Source organism: Streptopelia decaocto, assembly GCF_964273445.1.
Source record: "Streptopelia decaocto genome assembly, chromosome: 1".
In the NCBI taxonomy this organism is placed as follows: Eukaryota; Metazoa; Chordata; class Aves; order Columbiformes; family Columbidae; genus Streptopelia; species Streptopelia decaocto.
In genome coordinates this window covers 2,259,048-2,276,626 of record NC_138663.1, presented here as the reverse complement: position 1 = coordinate 2,276,626, position 17,579 = coordinate 2,259,048, and the positions used below count along the sequence as shown (strand labels likewise).

General features: G+C 47.4%; 1 protein-coding gene across 1 annotated transcript in view; it reads left to right on the top strand.

The window, feature by feature from the left end:
- LOC309449650 (uncharacterized protein) overlaps positions 1–15,547 on the top strand; it is a gene marked incomplete at both ends in the record, with an annotated part of 103,188 nt that extends 87,641 nt beyond the window's left edge. Inside the window, 8 exons of the mRNA XM_082071916.1 lie at positions 1,580–1,696; positions 4,696–4,773; positions 5,983–6,036; positions 7,367–7,415; positions 8,705–8,743; positions 11,165–11,329; positions 15,106–15,276; positions 15,486–15,547. Of these exons, the coding sequence (XP_081928042.1) occupies positions 1,580–1,696; positions 4,696–4,773; positions 5,983–6,036; positions 7,367–7,415; positions 8,705–8,743; positions 11,165–11,329; positions 15,106–15,276; positions 15,486–15,547 (735 nt within the window). The remainder of the gene's footprint in view (positions 1–1,579; positions 1,697–4,695; positions 4,774–5,982; positions 6,037–7,366; positions 7,416–8,704; positions 8,744–11,164; positions 11,330–15,105; positions 15,277–15,485) is intronic.
- Positions 15,548–17,579: the final 2,032 nt, after the last annotated feature.

Here is a 17,579-nt window from a genome sequence, read left to right as displayed (position 1 = left end):
CAAGTTAACAAAATTATACACTTTCTACATCATAGGTACCCTTTCCAGTGGGCAAATGTCAACTGTCTGGAGCACTAAGGCTGGGACTGCAGTTGGAAAGGGCAGGAGAGGGAGGTCTCCTCAAATTCACACTCTGACAATGTATGAAACCTCAGAAAGGTCCCTGCTTAGGATGAGGAAAAGTTATCCAAACCTTTGAAGTGGGGTTAATTGTCAGAGTTTATTCAACACCACCATGCCCAGGGTGCCTGGGATGCTGTGGGGCAGAAAAAGTGGGTAATGCTATTGCCTCCTGGGCATGTTGGCCATGGGAGCAGGAAAGGTCTCCAAGGTGACCTGATCCTGGGCTCTGCTCCTTCAGGATTCCCCACCTTGATCACTCCCCACTGATCTTCCTTCTCTGAATTGCTTAATTTTCTGTTTTCTTTGCTAAAAGAACACGTCTAAAAATTGTACCTTCCCATGGAGTGAAAAAAACAGGTTAAAACAATAACTGGTTTGGAAAAAAACAAACAAAAAACCACACACAATAATCCTAGCAGCCCTCATAAAGTCTTTTGGCATTTTCCAGCCCCTTGGGCCCTTCTCACGTTCAGCTCCACCATCTGGTCTCCAGCTGATTTTGGATCTCAAAGAATTTGTTGCTTTTGCTGATAACAGCTCTCTCGGTCCTCATCCACTCATGGTCATCTGTATCAAACACTAAGGGTGCTTCTTTTGTCAAGCAACATCTCTGGCTCACTAAGTCACTGAGTTGTGAGTGGTTGGAGTCCAGGGGAAGCATCTGGGGAAGCATCACTCCCTTCCTTTCCTGTTCTTCTCATCTCCCACAAACATGTGGCTTCAGCCACTACTGAAGGTTGGGTGTTGGGCTGACTGGAGGTCTTTCCTTCCACTGTGTTTAATGGAAGCCTTTTCCTTTCACAGCAGCTCCAGGAGAAAGCTCAACAGTGCAGATGAGTAGGGAATTGATAGATCAGCTCTTGGTAATACCCTTTCTCTTCCTCAGGAGTCTGTTTTTCCAGGGTTACAGACTAAATACTGGCCCAAGTTACCCAGAGAGGTGGTGGATGAACCATCCCTGGAGACATCCCAGGCCAGGCTGGACAGGGCTCTGAGCAACTTGATCTGGGTGAACATGTCCCTGCTCATGGCAGGGGTTGGATTGGATGAGCTTTGAAAGCCCCTTCCAACCAAAACTTGTCTATGATTCTAAAGGACTCTACTTACATATGCAGGGAGAGCTGGGCATTGGAAATTATTGGGCATCGTCCCAGAGAGACACGTGTCCATGTCACCAAGCACTAAGGTGCCTTCTGGACAGGTAAAGGTGGAGAGCAAAGCTGAAGTGATCTCTACTGTCCTACTGATGGTCTGTTAATAGCACAACAGCAGAAAGAGCAGAACATATATCACAGAATCATTTTGGTTGGAAAAGACCTTCAAGATCGAGTCCAACTGTTAACCTAACGCTAATGGTCTACCCTTGTTGCCAATGCCGTGAAAGCGTTCGGGTGATGTTTGACTGGCCCATCTCTAAAACCACCTGTGCATGAACTGCTCTGTTGGTGATTCCCAGGGGGCCAAGGGAGTTCCTGGCTTGGCGGGCTTCAAAGGACAAATGGGATGGCCTGGGAAGACTGGAGTCGCTGGACCAGAGGGACCTCAAGGGCCACAGGGTGAACCAGGGCCACAGGTGAGCTGCAAGTGGTCTGTAGCATGCCCGGAACCCTCGTGAGGGTGAGCACCCCACATGTGTCGCCACATGTCACCATGTCTCATGTACATCTCCACACCCCTTACAAGCTGACATCTGAGATCTCACATATGGAGGTGAGTATAAAGTCTGCTGTATTTCTGTGGCATCTTGATCAATTTACTTAATCTCTTGGTGCATTTAACACCAGAGACCTTTTTTTCCCCCCTTTCCTCTCTTATTTTCCTATCTGCAGTGTAAGATGTGACCTCTCAGTGAAGAAAGGAAGGCTGATAATTTCAAGTTAGCAGGGCATCAGGTGAACCCCTCCTGTTAATTATCTGGGGAGCAGGATGCCGAGGTTTCGGAAGGAGCTGGTGGCTTTCAGACCCCATTTGTGGGCCATACTTAATAAGTGTCTTTGCATGCAAGACATGCTGGGCACCTTTTGAAATGTAATAAAAAGACTTGGAAATGAGACATGCTAATACTGTTTATAAGCAGGAACATGCTGCCCCCAGATTCTATGGTAATGAGAAGTGTCTCGCTGCTGCCAACACAATGCAGAGGGACGATGCTAGAGATTAATGTTAATCGCTCACCCTTAGACAGCATCTATTAAGTAACAAAGAACTTTTCAAGTGAAAGAGGACTGGAAATGAAAATACCCTTCTCAGTCGTGCTGAATTTCAGATTTGGACAAGAGAATACATAAATTAACATGAAAGAACTGAGAATATAAAAAAAGCTGGACTTTGGTGTCTACCTGAATGACCAACTATTATCGATAAGATGACTATGGGATAACCCTGTTTTAACTCCTGCCACCTTGTGAGTGTGACAGATATTTGTTGTGCCATGTTTCACCCTTAAGTGATATATTTCTATATAAATACGTGTAGGGATTTAATCCTCATGTATGTATATACATATATGTATGTATCTCGAGACTGCATGTACGCACACACACATATGGTTTGTAAAATACTTAAGTTTTCTGCTAAATAGCAATTAGATTGTGCTGCTGCTTTGAAAAGAGGGAAAAGAGGTAGAGAACTCTGGCAGGATTTTCTTCTTTAATCTGTTATGTCCTGCTGAATTATCGCAACCAAACAATCCAAACACCAATCACCAGTGATTATCCTTCACCAAGTGAGAAGTACATTCAATAGCCTGGAGAATTTAGCTGATGTGTAGCTGCATCTGAAGGTTCAGGACTGTGCTGGTAAAGATACACTGGTGAAAATTGCTTTGGTTTTTGAGGATAGAAGTTGAGACGATTCGGACCCAATTTTATGTGAAAGTCTGAATGAGGCTGCACTTCATTAGAGCCGCTCTCCTGAGTCTCAAAGGTCTCCCTGTCCTACATCCCCCTGCAGAACTTCTGACTTGGGTGGTATAAAGATGTCTATGTAGGCTTTATTGATTCTTAACCTGGTTTTCCTGCTTACAAAGGAAGAGCATCTTATATTGGGAAAGTTTGTACCCTGATCAACCAAACAAACCAAACAACCAAACAACCAAAACCACACACACACACACAAACAACAACAACAAAACTTCAACACTGGGGTTTAAATCTTAGGGGAGAAGTGATTAAGGAAGGGAAAACACAGGTGGTGCAGCAAGGACCACATCACACAGAGGGTCAAGCGGAACATCTGCATTGTGTCCTGAGACTCCATCAAATAAAAGCTTGACCTAGAGCAATCTGGTCCATGGTGCAAGGGCACAGGGGGTGCTCTGGGCCTCTTGTGTTGCTCAGCAGCCTAAAGCTACAGCTGAATCCCACCCAGTGCTTCGCTGACAGGGTGATTATAGGAAGGACTACCCCAAGCCTTATCCTAAAGGGATGCTGGTGTAGAAAGACCCTTCCAGAACAATAAAAAATTGACTAGATACAGCTTTAGACAATAGCAGCAGCATTATTCTTTTTTCCCTTGCTCCCCAGGCTGTACCTTGCAATGAAAAATTTATCAAAAGAATCACAGAAGGGAGGAAGGAGCTGAACATACGAGATCCCCTCATGTATGTTTAAAAAGGCTGGAAGTTTTTATATCAGCAGTTACAAGCACTGCATGCTCAGAAAGCCCTGTATGAGATAACAAATGGCTTTCGTTTGGACACTGATTAAAGGGAGACTGTGAGATGTCACTTTCTACACCCACACTGCTACTTGTCTTTTCCTTAAATTAAAAAAGAAAGTCCCTGGGTCTGAACTGCAGCAGCGAGGCCACCCTCATTTCTAACGGGGGAGGGTATTATCTCCATCTGCAAGTCCTTCTCCTCCTGCTGAGACTCTGTTTCTTAAATTAGTGCTGGGACAGACAGAGTGTTAGAGAGACAAAACTGTCTTCTGCCCCTGCAGCATCCATCCTTTCTGCAGGGAGGGACCAGAGGAAACATCTCGTGCTTGTCCAGGTCAAAGGGGGCAAGACCCAGGGCCCTGAATTGAGGTGTTCAGCCTGGAGAAGAGAAGCTCCAGGGAGACCTTATTGCACCTTTCCGTACTTAAAAGGGCCAAATAAGAAAGATGGGACAGACTTTTGAGCAGGGCCTGTTGCAACAGGACAAGGGGTGATGGTTTAAACTAAAGGAGGGAGATTCAGACTGGACATGAGGAAGGAATTGTTGGCCCTGAGGGTGGTGAGAGCCTGGCCCAGGTTGGCCAGAGAGGTGGTGGATGAACCATCCCTGGAGACATCCCAGGCCAGGCTGGACGGGGTTCTGAGCAACCTGATTGGGATGAAGATGTCCCTGCTCATGGCAGGGGGGGCACTGGGTGAGCTTTGAAGGTCCCTTTCAACCCAAATTATTCTACTATTCTATAGTTCTCTATGTCTGATCTGTCTGGGGAATATTTGAGATCCGGAGGGCTCTGAGTATCTCCGCCTGCTGATGCCCAAGTTGGTCTTCAAGGGAAAATCCCAACCGGTGGTGTGGGATACCTCTGGAAGGTACTTGGGCATTTCTAACTGAGTTCTCTTCTTCCCCTCTAGGGTCCAAGAGGGAAAAGGGGGAGACCTCAGCTCTGCCTCAGGGGACCCCCGGGCATGGACGGGCGAAAAGGAGAAATGGTCAGTATGGGGATGAGCCAACCTCACCTCCCAGTGAGGTTCTTCACCCCCCTGCAGCTGTGCAGAGCTCAGCTTTGGGCCCGGGTGAACAGACTTTGCAGATTACATTTCTCAGCTCTCCAAATTTTGCAACAACAAAAGCACAGAGAGCATTTTAAACCCAAGTGCTGGGCACTGGGCATGGGCCTTCTACCCAAAGGTACCTCCAGTTGGGACAACTGCTGTGAGCCCTGTGGGCTGCCAGCTGTTTTATATAAGACTTCTTTGGGAAAACATCATATTTTGGGCCAGCACATCCTCAGCTGTGTTTGCCATGGCAGATTGGGAGTAAAACAATACTCAGTGCAGTGCTTCAGTACAGAGGGGCGATGCTCAGCCTTTTAATGCACATCAGAGAATAAAAACAGACCTTAATCTCAAGACCTCAACCTGCAACCCACATTCTGCGTCCATCCCTACGCACTTCAGGTCCTGCCAACACTGACACAAGGGCTTTTTGCATCAGAAGGTGGCATTGCATTAGCTCCTTGTATTGGAGAAAGGTAATTCAATTTCTCCACATGCTCCCGACCCTATAAGTGAGCGCGAATTGAGAAAAATTACCATCGCAGCTTTAATTTAGATCATTAGTCCTCTGCTCTTTTTCCTTTAATATTTTTAAGTATTTTTATTCAACAAATCCAGTTTTCGCTAGTCCTGAGCAGAGAAATTTTTAAGGTATTGTCTCCCAGGAGGCAAAAATCCCTTTTGGCAAAGCTCTGTTTAATCTTTTCAGGGCTAAGATTGCAATCCCACTTGCAACATTCTGCATGGTCTGGTTTCCAGAGATTCTCTGGAGGCCAGTTCCTCTTCGTGCTTCCACCTCAACCTTTGCGGTCACTTAGAAAGGGCAAAGAAACCTGACTTAAATTGTAGGTGGTAACATCTTTACTGTTTGGACAGAGCAGAGCTCCCGAAAAAAGCTGGGACCCTGCACCCAGCTCTCTGATACACACTTTTGTTCTTGCTTTCTTGCACGTGGATGAGTCCGCTCCTTTCTGCTCAGTGAGCTACTCACAGATGTCTCTAAAATTTATAGGAAAACAAGTGAGTCTTTTTCCCCATCTGCCCCTTCCCGGTGTATCGCTTCCTCCCTAAGGTGCACTTATTCTTGGAGCATTTAATGGACAATCTGCTGAGCTTTTGTAATAACTTAAATGTTTTTAACAGGGTGAAAATGGTCCAGCTGGCCAGAAAGGAGAAAAGGGAGATCCTGGTCTTTCTGTGAGTACTTTAGCCCAAGATCACATCCTATTACGGAAAATAGGGCAAACTACCCCTAAGTGGTGTAGGGGAGGAGGGAAATGCTGAGAAACAGGTTCATTCAGAGAATATCTGGGAAATGAGAGTGTTGGCCATTACCCAGAGACGTCAGATGTGCACAAGCCGGGGTGGGAGCGGTGCTGGGCTGTACGATGCCAAACCCAAACAACCACCCAGAGCCCAGGGCACATTTCCCCTCTCCCATCCTCCCTGTGACGCTTTAAACTTCTGCTTGGTACACAGGATCAGTGTCAATGCCACAGGGCTGACCAAATAAAAAGAAAGAGCATGGGAGAGAAATATACCCCATTTTCAAAGCGATTAGGGAGCTGGTGTTACTGCAAAAGCTGTTGCTGTGGGTTTATAAATTTTGGAGAAATGGTTGACCCACAGGGGTCGGGACAAGGTCCATGTTGCAGCTCCGCTCTGTTGAATAAGTGTGGTGGTTGACTAACACGATGATGCACTTTCATCTTTCCACTGCACATAGGCCAGGCAAGATTAGTTTTACCATGGGTGTTACAGGCAAAGGTAACTGAAATAAGCTGAAGTAAGGCCAGTTCCCTAAGTAAGTACCCCCAAATTTGTCAGCTCTAGAAGGGATAAGAGGTAGTGACCATGTGAAGTGCAGTTGGATACCAACCATCACACATGGAAGATGCTCCACTGAAACAGCAGCAGTTGGCTGGCCCAGGGCTGAAGGATAGGCTCAAAATCCATTAGACCAGATGTCTTGCTCTGTGGGGAATACCTTGAGCTGATAAAGAGGTAGAGGAGAAGAACTGAATGAGGTGCACCTACACCTCACCTAAATCTAATGCTACAGCCCTTCTCCATGGGTCAAGCCTACAGTATGATTTGAGCAGCCCTTTTGCACGGATGCAGGTGGCTTGAAGAAGCTTCTCAGAGGTGAGGAACATATGAGAGACCATGGCTCCTGGGACAGTGCCAAAGAGTGGGGAGACTAATTGGAAAGCCAGCCTGGGGTTGAAGTGTGTCATGGTCTTCATGTTGGGCTGGGGATCCCAGCTGCTCTTGGCAAGAGGAGCTGCCTACAGGATGGCCTTGAATTTGCAAAGGGAATAATTTCCCTGATGAGCTACAAATCTTGAACCGAGGTCCTTGTGACACCAAATATACGTCCCTGATCTTGGCCATACCCAAGCTGTGGTGGTTTCACCAGAGGCCACCTCTGGTGGGACAAGCAGAGTTGCAATGGGGCAAAAAGTGGAGGGAGGTGATGGTAGAGCAGAAAATCACTGCTAACCTCTGCTTTCCCCCCGTGACACAGGAGGAAGAGGTGAAGGAGGTGGTCAGGAGTGAAATGAGAGACGGATGCGGTAAGTCATCCAGCAAGCCACGCTCGGGGCCACCGATCTGACACCTGCCAGCAACTAAATTGAAGCAATTTGAGTTCCAGCACGTGCTGACTTGGCAGAGCAAATATCATCCCATTAGCAGCAAGCGGGGACGCGTCGCTTCTCCATGCTCGGAGATGAGTATGGTCTTCTGGGCTGCGAGATCTCTGCCATAGTCCTGACCTCCTCCTCAAACTTAATATTTTACCTTTAAACCTTCTCTCTTCCCATTTCTTCCCCCGTGATCTTTTTCAGCGAAGATTTCCTCCCTGGTCATCTCCATTTCCCTGCTGACTGATGAAAGGCGCTGGGTCACAGGGTAAAATTTGAAGCTGCGTTTTGACTGATAACAACATCTTAATTTCTCTCTACTTTGTGGTACTTCTTGACACACAGACCTCTCCTCTGCGGCAGTGAATAACTGCCAACCAGCACCACAACAGTAACAAAAAGCACGGCATTTGGGCATGTTTTTATCACATAATTCCAACATCATAACAGTATCAGGCTTTTAAGATCTTTCTTTTCTTTCCCCGCAGAAGTCTGGCTATTTGGGGTCTGGCAGAAAGCTGCCCCACTCCTGCCCTGTTCCTTGGGGTCTTCCTATGGCCAAGGGGGGTTTTGGTTTATGAACACTTGCCAAGATGCTTCAGACGTTAAGATAAATGATCAGAGGGATGGATCACCCTCCTATGAGGGCAGACAGAGAGTTTGGGTTGTTCAGCCTGGAGAAGGATCCAGGGAGACCTTATTGCAGCCTTTCTGTATTTAAAAGAAAGATGGGGACAAACTTTTTATCAGGACCAGTTGTGATAGGACAAGGGATAAGAGCTTTAAATTAAAAGAAGGGAGATTTAGACTAGATATAAGGAAGGCACTTTTTATTATGACTGTGGTTTAATACTGGCCCAGGTTGGCCAGAGAGGTGGTGGATGAACCATCTCTGGAGACATCCCAGGCCAGGCTGGACGGGGCTCTGAGCAACCTGAGCTGGTGAAGATGTCCCTGCTCATGGCAGGGGGGGCACCGGGGGAGCTTTGAATGTCCCTTCCAACCCAAACTACTCTGTGGTTCTATGTAGTCATGCTCCTTTCTACCTAGAGATTTAAGGTGCCGTTTGAACGCTTTGAAAAGAGGGCAAAAAAAGGATGAAAAATAGTCCATGAAAGCATGTGCTGCCTGTAAAAAGAATGATTTTGTTGAAAAATGTTGTTTATATAGGGAAAAAGAAGCAGCAAACAAACTATGCCCTGTCTGTCTTATGTTTGCAGGTTGTGGAGGTGAGTGGGGAAGGATGCTTATGGAAAGGGGTAAGGCTTCTAATATCTACATTGAAATGCATGTGAATTCATGCAGTAAAGGATGTTCTCCTTGCCCCAAAACCGCCTTAAAACTGCAAGTGAAAAGATGTTGTTAAGAATAAGTGCATTTTTTCTGTGATTCAGTGCAGAAAATGATGCTGGATCACTGACTGCTTTTAGACCCTGGCTCTGGTGGTGGGTGTTTCTTGAGAGGAACCTGAGAAAACAGGGTTGAGAGAGATGACGAGGGTCTCCTGCTTCTACCCTCTACTGCAAGACAGGATCAAAGCTGTTCCTAACACAGGAACACCTCTCCCTGCCCACGAAACAGATCTTGTCGCTCCACCATCCCAAACCATCAACATGATAAGCTCCAGTGCAGGTGTCTGTTCATCATTTAAGCTCCCGTTGTGGATATCTAATGCATTTGGTCCATGGAGTCTGGAGGCCAAATCTGCCAACCCCAAAAGAGAAACCCACGTTCATTCAGGGGCTCATCATCTGTGCTTCAGGGAGGACCTGGTTCTTCTGTGTCTTTGTCTACATGTGGGCAAGTGATTCAGGGTCTAGTTTTTCCATGGGAGATACTGAACCAGGCTCTGGATCTCAGCTGGCCATCGTAGGCTCTGGAGACAGACAGTTCACATGAAGGCACCTAGAGGAAAGCTTCCAACTCTGGATCTGATCCTCACCCCTGGGTGTTGACCTAGTTGCCCATATAGAAACCAGATTACGTATCCTGCTGGATCCTCTCCAGGGCCATAGGTGTCTCACAGATCTGTGTCGTATCTGTCAACCCAGCTTTGATACTTTGGTTGGCCTGAGACATCTCATCTAACCTGAGTGTTTCCTACCAGGAAAGGCCACCATTAGACCTGGAAAGGGTCCCACACTACAGTGTGGTTTTAATGTTTTAAACAGGAATAGACAAAGGAGTAACTCCAGGACAGCAATTTGATTTTAAACTGCAGTGAACTCATGTTTTCCAGGAATGGATTTGCTTTAATTTTTCCTTTATAACTCTTACATTATATATGTGTATATATATCTATATTTTAGCCTTCATAACATATTGTTTCATAGTGTACAAAAGCAGAGCATTTTACAAAGCAAGGACTTTAACAGAGAGGTGGGTGAAGAAGCCCCAACCTTGTCCTGGACATAAGAATCCAGTATAATTGTAGGTGCCTGGGGTAGCTGGGAGCTCTCCTGGTGTGGGATATTCCTAGTTACGCTAGACATGAGATAGTCCTTTCTGGGCTCTGTTTCCCTTCCTGCTCTGTGTTTAGAATGCAAATCTGTCAGGGTAGGCATCACCTCTCCATGGTCCCATACCTTGAATGTAAATAAATCTGTAATGCAAATAAATCAGAGCAAATGAATCATGCAGTGGATGCTCTTGGACACAGAAGCCTCCATGCTCCTGCAAAGGACAACCCTCGCTGAAGTGTTTTGCCTTCATGACTCAGATGTTACCTAAGGGCCCTGCTTGTTATCTGGCTGGTCAGTCCTTCAGCCAAGAGCACGCAGTCCTTTCCATCGCTCATTCACAGAGAATCATTAGTTAAAACTGTAAGTTAGTGAAGGAAAACAAACCAGATAAAACACACAGTGGACACATCACAGAGCATTAATCTGGGTTTACTTCAGTCTGCTGGTCCATATTGCTTCAAAAGAGGTTTCTGTGTTCACTTTGCACAACCAGGCCCCACTAGATCTACTGTCCTCTACCTGCAAACTTTGTGCATCCACCATAAAACCAGAACTCCTAAAATACCTGCTGTGCTAATGTGCCCGCCAGCCTGGTCCAGATCATGGTTGTCCCTCGAGGCGCGGGGCATCAGATATCCCCAGTGTGAAGGATGGTGGAGCCACAGCCTCATACACATCCAGACACACAGCTGGATGTGCGTAACTTAACAAGTCTGACCTGAGAAGACTGACAGTACTCAGCACTTCAGGGGACTTAACCCATGGAGATGCTGATCCAGCAGCATTTAATTATCCACGTAGGTTTGATTACTACTCCATCCCAATTGACACTGGGTACATGCCTGTGCTGTCATGGAGGTCCCAAGAAAGCCCAGCACACTTCTTGGGAACCACTTCCTCAAAAACAGCTCTATTCTGAATAAGTTTAGTGTATTCCCTGCTCCCTTTCTTGAGAAGACAGTAGACAGTACAATCTCTCCTTAATTGCTTGCCCTTCTCTAGGGTACATGTGATTTGGAAGTAGTTTTCCTACCCTGACCACGTACCCCAATGGTCTGTAGGCTTTGGCCAATGAGAAATTGTGTTGTGACTTGTGTCCCACACTGTATTTTGCAGTGGCAGTAATTTTGTTGAGCTACAACCATTTATCGAAGCACGGTGGCTTCCAAAATGTGGCACCAGATTTCATCCTCACTGAACCAACAATTAAATCCGCAGGTCTGGAGGCAGCTGAACTCAACAGGCAACTCCAGGGGTATTTTCCACCTCGGGAACATGCCAGAAGAGATGGTGAAAGCCAGGAAGAAATGCTTAACAAAACTCAGAGTGTGACATCGGTGACTTCAGTGAAGCCCTTCATGGAGCCACCTTCATTTATTGCAGGTAAGTGCAGCTGTGGGGCTGCGTGCTTCCCATCCAACCATGACATCCAGTATCTTCTGGAGCACTCCATGAACCCAGCGCTAAATTCTATACCCTGAGACTGGAAAGAAATAAGGCAGCAATGGGATTTCCAATGAGGGCTCCCACGCTGAGATGCTCCTGTGCTGAAAAGGTGCTGGTCTGTGAACACAACGTGAGTTGTGAGTTGATGGCCCTAGTGGGCGAGGAAAAATTCAAATATGTGTGATCTCAGTGATGACCACCTTCAAAAGGATGCATTTTGAAAGGCTGGAAGGAAGCAGCCGTTTTCAGACTGTTTTTGTTCCCCTCTCCCCACTATGTTCTTTGCAACTTCTAGTAAAGCTTCCTACCAGCCAGAAATTACATCTCTGAGACCAAACACTCGAGCTATTACAGACTATTTCTGACCAGGGCCTCATAAAACCTTTAATGGGTAAAACTGCTGATTACAGCTAATGGGAAAACAACCGGCTCTATTTCTGTCCATTTGTGTTGCCCAAGAGATTGGGGGAGAGAGAATGGCCAAGGTCCTGCCCTGAAGACACGTGCAATACGGACCTGCCTGTACACGAACACCAGTGAGTTTGTGGCATCTCCTCACACCACATTTACTGCTACACCAGGCAACAGGACAGGACAAGAGCATGATCCAAGACTGAACATGGTATTATCAAGCTCCTAATAGGATCTTGAGCAGCACCAGCCAGCCAAGGTGCAACCATCATTTTTGGGGATGAAGACTGCTCGGCCATAGGGAGGTGAACTATGTCCTGCTACTTGCCCATGGGCTGGAGAGAGGTTTGTGGCCCATTCCGTAAGCATAGATGGGTTGGCTCCTCAGGAGGCTCCAGGACCACCTCGGGATGAATTGGGACACAGTGTCCTGGTGGAAAAAACAAGAGATGAGCCTGATGGACACAGGGAAATCCTTTAATACCTGGCTGACAATGGCCATCTTTCCAGGGAAAGGATAGGATGGGGCAGTTTTAGCTGCAGTTCAGATCATCTACCCTTTCTTCTGGCCATGAACCACTATAGGGAACATTACGATGAGGGAATGCTTGATCCGGCTTCATGCAGACCTGACAAGCATTATGGTCTCCTTGGCAAAGAAGAGTTACCAGTTGGCTATCGCCCTTCTGTCTCTATGGGATAATGGCTCATGGGTGGCTTTTCCAGACCCTGTGGTCCTGCCCATCCCCTGCGACGCTGATGGAGGCAACAAGCAGCCTTTGACTTGACTGGCTTGAGGGTTTTCTGGGTATCTCTATCCTAAATTTTAGCAGCAACCTGGAAATGACCTTCGCCCAGAAGGATTCATGTGAGCTGTCCTCCTCTAGGTCCATCACATCTTCAAATCCATGCCACAGCCACCCATGGACCCTCTGACCTCATCAGAGCTGGGCTTTAAGTCTTTAGGGGAATAGGGGATTATGGGCTTGCTTGTGGGGATCTTTCTGCATTTGGTGCTCAAAGTCCAAACACACTGCAAGACAGGGCAGGACTCAAAAGGAGTGAGAGTTTAGACTTGTTTCCTGCAATTCATAAAGTCAGAAATTAAGATATGCTCAGATTTTGTCACCAGGAGGAGGGTTGGGTAGCATGGATGGAGCTGCCATTGGCACAGGCTGGGGGACAGAATCAGTGCTTCATCTCAGAGAAAAAGATGCTCAGAGGGTCAGATTCATCCCAGCAGAAAGGAGCCATCTAAAATACAACATCCATACATCGGTCCTGCACAAACTCTGTTCCCCCAGCATCTACGGCACAAAGCTTTCTGCAGACTGACCATGCAGCAGATGGGTGGTCAAGCAGCACAAAAGCTGGCCAGTCAGCTCACTGATTGGTCAACCAGCACATGGGTTGGCCAACCTGTACTTCTACTCTAGAAATAATTCTTTAAAGAAAAAACACATTGCACTTTCATACTAAGCAAGACACCCCAATGTCACACACTTCTATACCCCAAAACAAGTTGTAGCCTATACAAGCTGTTGACCTACAGTTTATATGCGTTGACATTTATTACCCACCATGGCCCTTTCCCAGAGTTTTGGGAAGAGTTTTAAGTCAAACCCATTGGTGTTGACCTGTGTAATCTGCTAAGAACCAAACATATTCCCCAAATCCAGCTAAGTCTAGAACCCGATCCCAACCATCATCACCTTCATCCTCCCTACCCCCAAGCACTCTCCTGATCTCTGTGTCGCACATCGAAGACGTCAAACATCTGGGTTTAAACTCGCTTTATATCAAGGCAGCACTTGGGATCTGGGCAGTTTCAGATCGATGGGGCCCACCACATGTTATTGAATCGCAGCTGCAGCCGTTGCCAGCCGACAATCCCATTAAAGCCCGGCTCTGAGGCAGGAGGGCTCATAAATCGCCCTGCTAAGCGATGAGTGAGGAGAGACGCTCTAAATGTTAACAGGATTCTGCAATCGGAGGGTTATTACTGCCAGATTACAATCGCTCCTGGCTTTTCAAAGCTCGCAGACTTACAAAACTCTGGCCTGACATTTATCTCCTGCAAACAACCACAAATACTTCCAGTTTCTCTGACTAACACCCAACCTTTCTCCCTGAGTTGTTTAACACCATTAAGAATTTTATTGCCACCGGTTTCTCCCTCCCCTCACCAATTGCTCTGTGACATTTATTAAGAGAACTTGTTAGCCGTCAGGAAGCCATGTAAGGCTCCAATGATCTATATTTAAATGGTGGCTAATTTGTTTGCATGGCCTCGTTATGTTTGATTTCCATTTGCTTCCCCAGCAGCTCCTCGGGCACAGCAGATAACGAGTCCCTCTCAGCACAAGCGCCGAGAAGCCCACAGTCCATTACCAGGTGAAATGCACTGAATTAAGTGACATTTGGGGAAGTCACTTCCCCAGGTGGGAAGTGCTTTTTTGGCATTGAGATCAAGGGAATGTGGTATTGAAAGGGTTACACGTGCCAGCACACAGAGGCTCAAAACTCAGTTCTGGACTTGGCTTAAAGCAGCTGCTTTTGACCCAGGGCGTTGAGCTGGTGGTGAACAAAATGGAGGGTGTTTTCACCCCATTCAGTGTGGTCCTGCTCCACCAGGAAAATGTGGTGAGAGCCCCACCAGGCAACACCCCAAATGTAACTGCCCCTGCGAAGTCCCCCCCAGGACAGACTTTTTAGCAGATCCTGTTACAAAAGGACAAGGGTGATGGTTTCAAACTAAAAGAGGCCAGACATGAGGAAGAAATTGTTGGCCCTGAGGGTGGTGAGAGCCTGGCCCAGGTTGGCCAGAGAGGTGGTGGATGAACCATCCCTGGAGACATCCCAGGCCAGGCTGGACGGGGCTCTGAGCAACCTGAGCTGGTGAAGATGTCCCTGCTCATGGCAGGGGTTGGACTGGATGAGCTTTGAAGGTCCCTTCAACCCAAACCATCCTCTGATTCTATGACCCAGGGGTTAATAACCCCCTTGTAGAGGTCAGAGAACACCATGATGGGCACCACAGGGGTGGACAGTGCCATGGAGCAACCAGGAGCCTTGTGCTCGTCCCACTGTGGAAGTCCACTGCCAGATGCCCCACCTTGTTCCTTGCTGTGCCCATTGCTCTGCCAACCCCACCACTTTGGGGTGAAGTGCTGACTGTAGGGCAGTGGGGGTCCCTGGACCAGCCCCACACATTTGCCCAGGGTGGGATGGAGGTGGCAGAGTGTGGCTTCTTCCCACCTGGGTCCAATATACGAGTAGGTGTGGGCGATGTTTCTCTGCAGCCTCCTGCTTGCAGCCGATGGACGAGGGTTCCTGCCGGAACTACGTCCTACTCTGGTACTACCACACAGAATCAAATACCTGCCGGCCCTTCATCTTCGGGGGATGCCGAGGGAACAGCAACCGCTTCGAAACCAAGTGGAGATGTGAGCGGCGGTGCAAAACCTCAGCAGGTAAGGCAGCCCCTGAGCCTTCCAACCCTCCTCTTCCTCCAACCAGGAGTGAGGTCAAAGCAGGAAAATCCACCCATGATCTGCCAACCTCCATTGACTTATGGTGCCCCACCAGGACCAAGAGAGGACTTGGAGGTATGCCTCTAGTTTGCAAGGTTTTGTTCCCCTCACAATCCCAGCTCTCTTTGGTCCTCCCCAGCCCCTCCTAGGTGCTCCTGGACATCTCTTCTCTTTGGATACATCCACTGATGGGATGTGGGTGGACCTGTAGGAGACAAGGAGAGTCAATCAGTGCTGGGTCCTGATAGTCCTGATAGTTTGCACATCTTGAGCTCAGTCACCTTGTGCCTTCTGAGGGCTGAGGTTTGAAGGTATTTGGGGGCTGGTGCCCTCTGAGTCCTGGACTGCTACTTCCAGGCATCTCTCTGGCACCTCCAGCCACCAAGTGCTCTGGGCAGAGCCTGAAGCTGGTGGAGCTGCCCCAATCCAGACCATCTTGTGATCCCTGCACTGGCGTCACACCTCATCCAGGGGTTCAATGGGAAAAAAACACTCCTGGAAGCCCAGCTGGGGTCCCATTGCCAGATCTAGGGTTCATGGGATCAGTCTGGGTGGCTCTTCGTCATCTCCAGGCATGTGGTAGCTCACTACAGGGACTATGAGCTCCTGACAGTAATGCAAATGCTACTGATGCCAAGCAGTGCACGAACTGTGGCTGAAACCAGCCTTCCCAGAAAGATGCTCCACTCTCAGCCTTTCCTCTGCATGGAGACAACCCCTCCGGGCATCAGGTGAAATGCATTAGTTCTCCACAATACATTAAAAAACACTGGTGAAGTTCATCGCCTCTGTTTTTGAAGTCATGTTATAAAAAGAGAAATAAATTAAAGGTGGAGATCTATAATTTCAGGTTCATTTCAGAGTTGTCGGGTGATCTGTATTGCACAGAATCATATTATAGAATCATAGAATAGTTTGGGTTGGGAGTGACCTTCAAAGGTCCTCTGGTCCAAACCCTCTGCAATAAGTAGGGCTATCTTCAACAAGATTTTGTTGGCTGGTTTTTAGACGAGCACCTATTATGCATAAAATCAAGACCATCGCACAGGCTGTTATCATCCACTTGTGTCTTTCTGATATGCAATGAACTTTCTGATATGCAATGAGCTTCCCATTCTGCAAGGAAGAAGGTAGTGTGAGTATTCATTGCTCTAAATCCAGTTTAGGACAGGTGACACCATCATGGAGAGCTGAAGTGTTCTCTGGGGAGGAGGAAGAACTTTCTGGACAGGAAGGAGTCATTTGCAGCCCCAGAGCAGCCAGTCCAAAGTGGGTGCCATCTTCTGTCCCCCTCCACTACAAGGGTTAACATCACTCCTTGGGCTCCACAGGGAGCCCATCTTTGTTGACCATAAAGGCAGTCAAGGTAGACCAGTTGGCCCATTTAGCCTGGTCAGTGCCCACATTTGGTGGCCTCCTTCTTTGCAAGATACTGCATGAGGGGAAGCCACTCTCAGTGCTTGAAATCCAGTCCCAGCAGCACCAGGTGATAAGTGAACCTCTTCCCAGCAAACACTTTACCCAGGGCATAAGCATTAAGATATAGTATAGGCTTCACAAAGCAGCTGTAGATACCTCCAGCACTGTGTCTGCACTCCCTTTGTGGAGAGTCATCCAAAACCAAGCTAGGTCTGTGTTCCCATTTCTCCTGGCCATCACTAAATGGTGCCAGGAGCTGGCCTGGATCAGGACACTTGCTTTATGGATGTCTGACATGTGACATGACCTGACATAGACAACATCATGATGTGAGGGGCCTCCCAAGCCACTGTGAGCATGTGAGGTCCAAGAAGAAGCCAAAGCTGCAGCCAACATCCAACATCCCCTTTGTTTTCTCTTTCCTTGCTATCGAAAACCAGTCAGAGGGACGTGATCAGCTTCAATTGCCTTGTTTAAATCAAAGAGAAATGGAGCTGTGTGAAGTGTCTCCAGGACACCAGACTGGACAAGCAAGACAAACCATTTAAAATGAAGAGACAAGGGACGTTTGAAAAAAAGATGTTGTAAAACTGAAATTATGGGCGGGAAATAAAGCAGTATGAGGAGATGGAAACATCTGATTGCTCAGGAAAGCAGAGATGTCCAGAGACTCACAACTGCACCACCTGCCCTGCAGAACTACTGTGCAAAACCAGGTGACATACCTCTGCATTTATTTTTGTAAAATAAAAGTGTGTTAATGCTGACATGTGTGATTGTAGTTCATAATTCACCTGGAAGCAGGAACTCTTCGAGAAAGACAG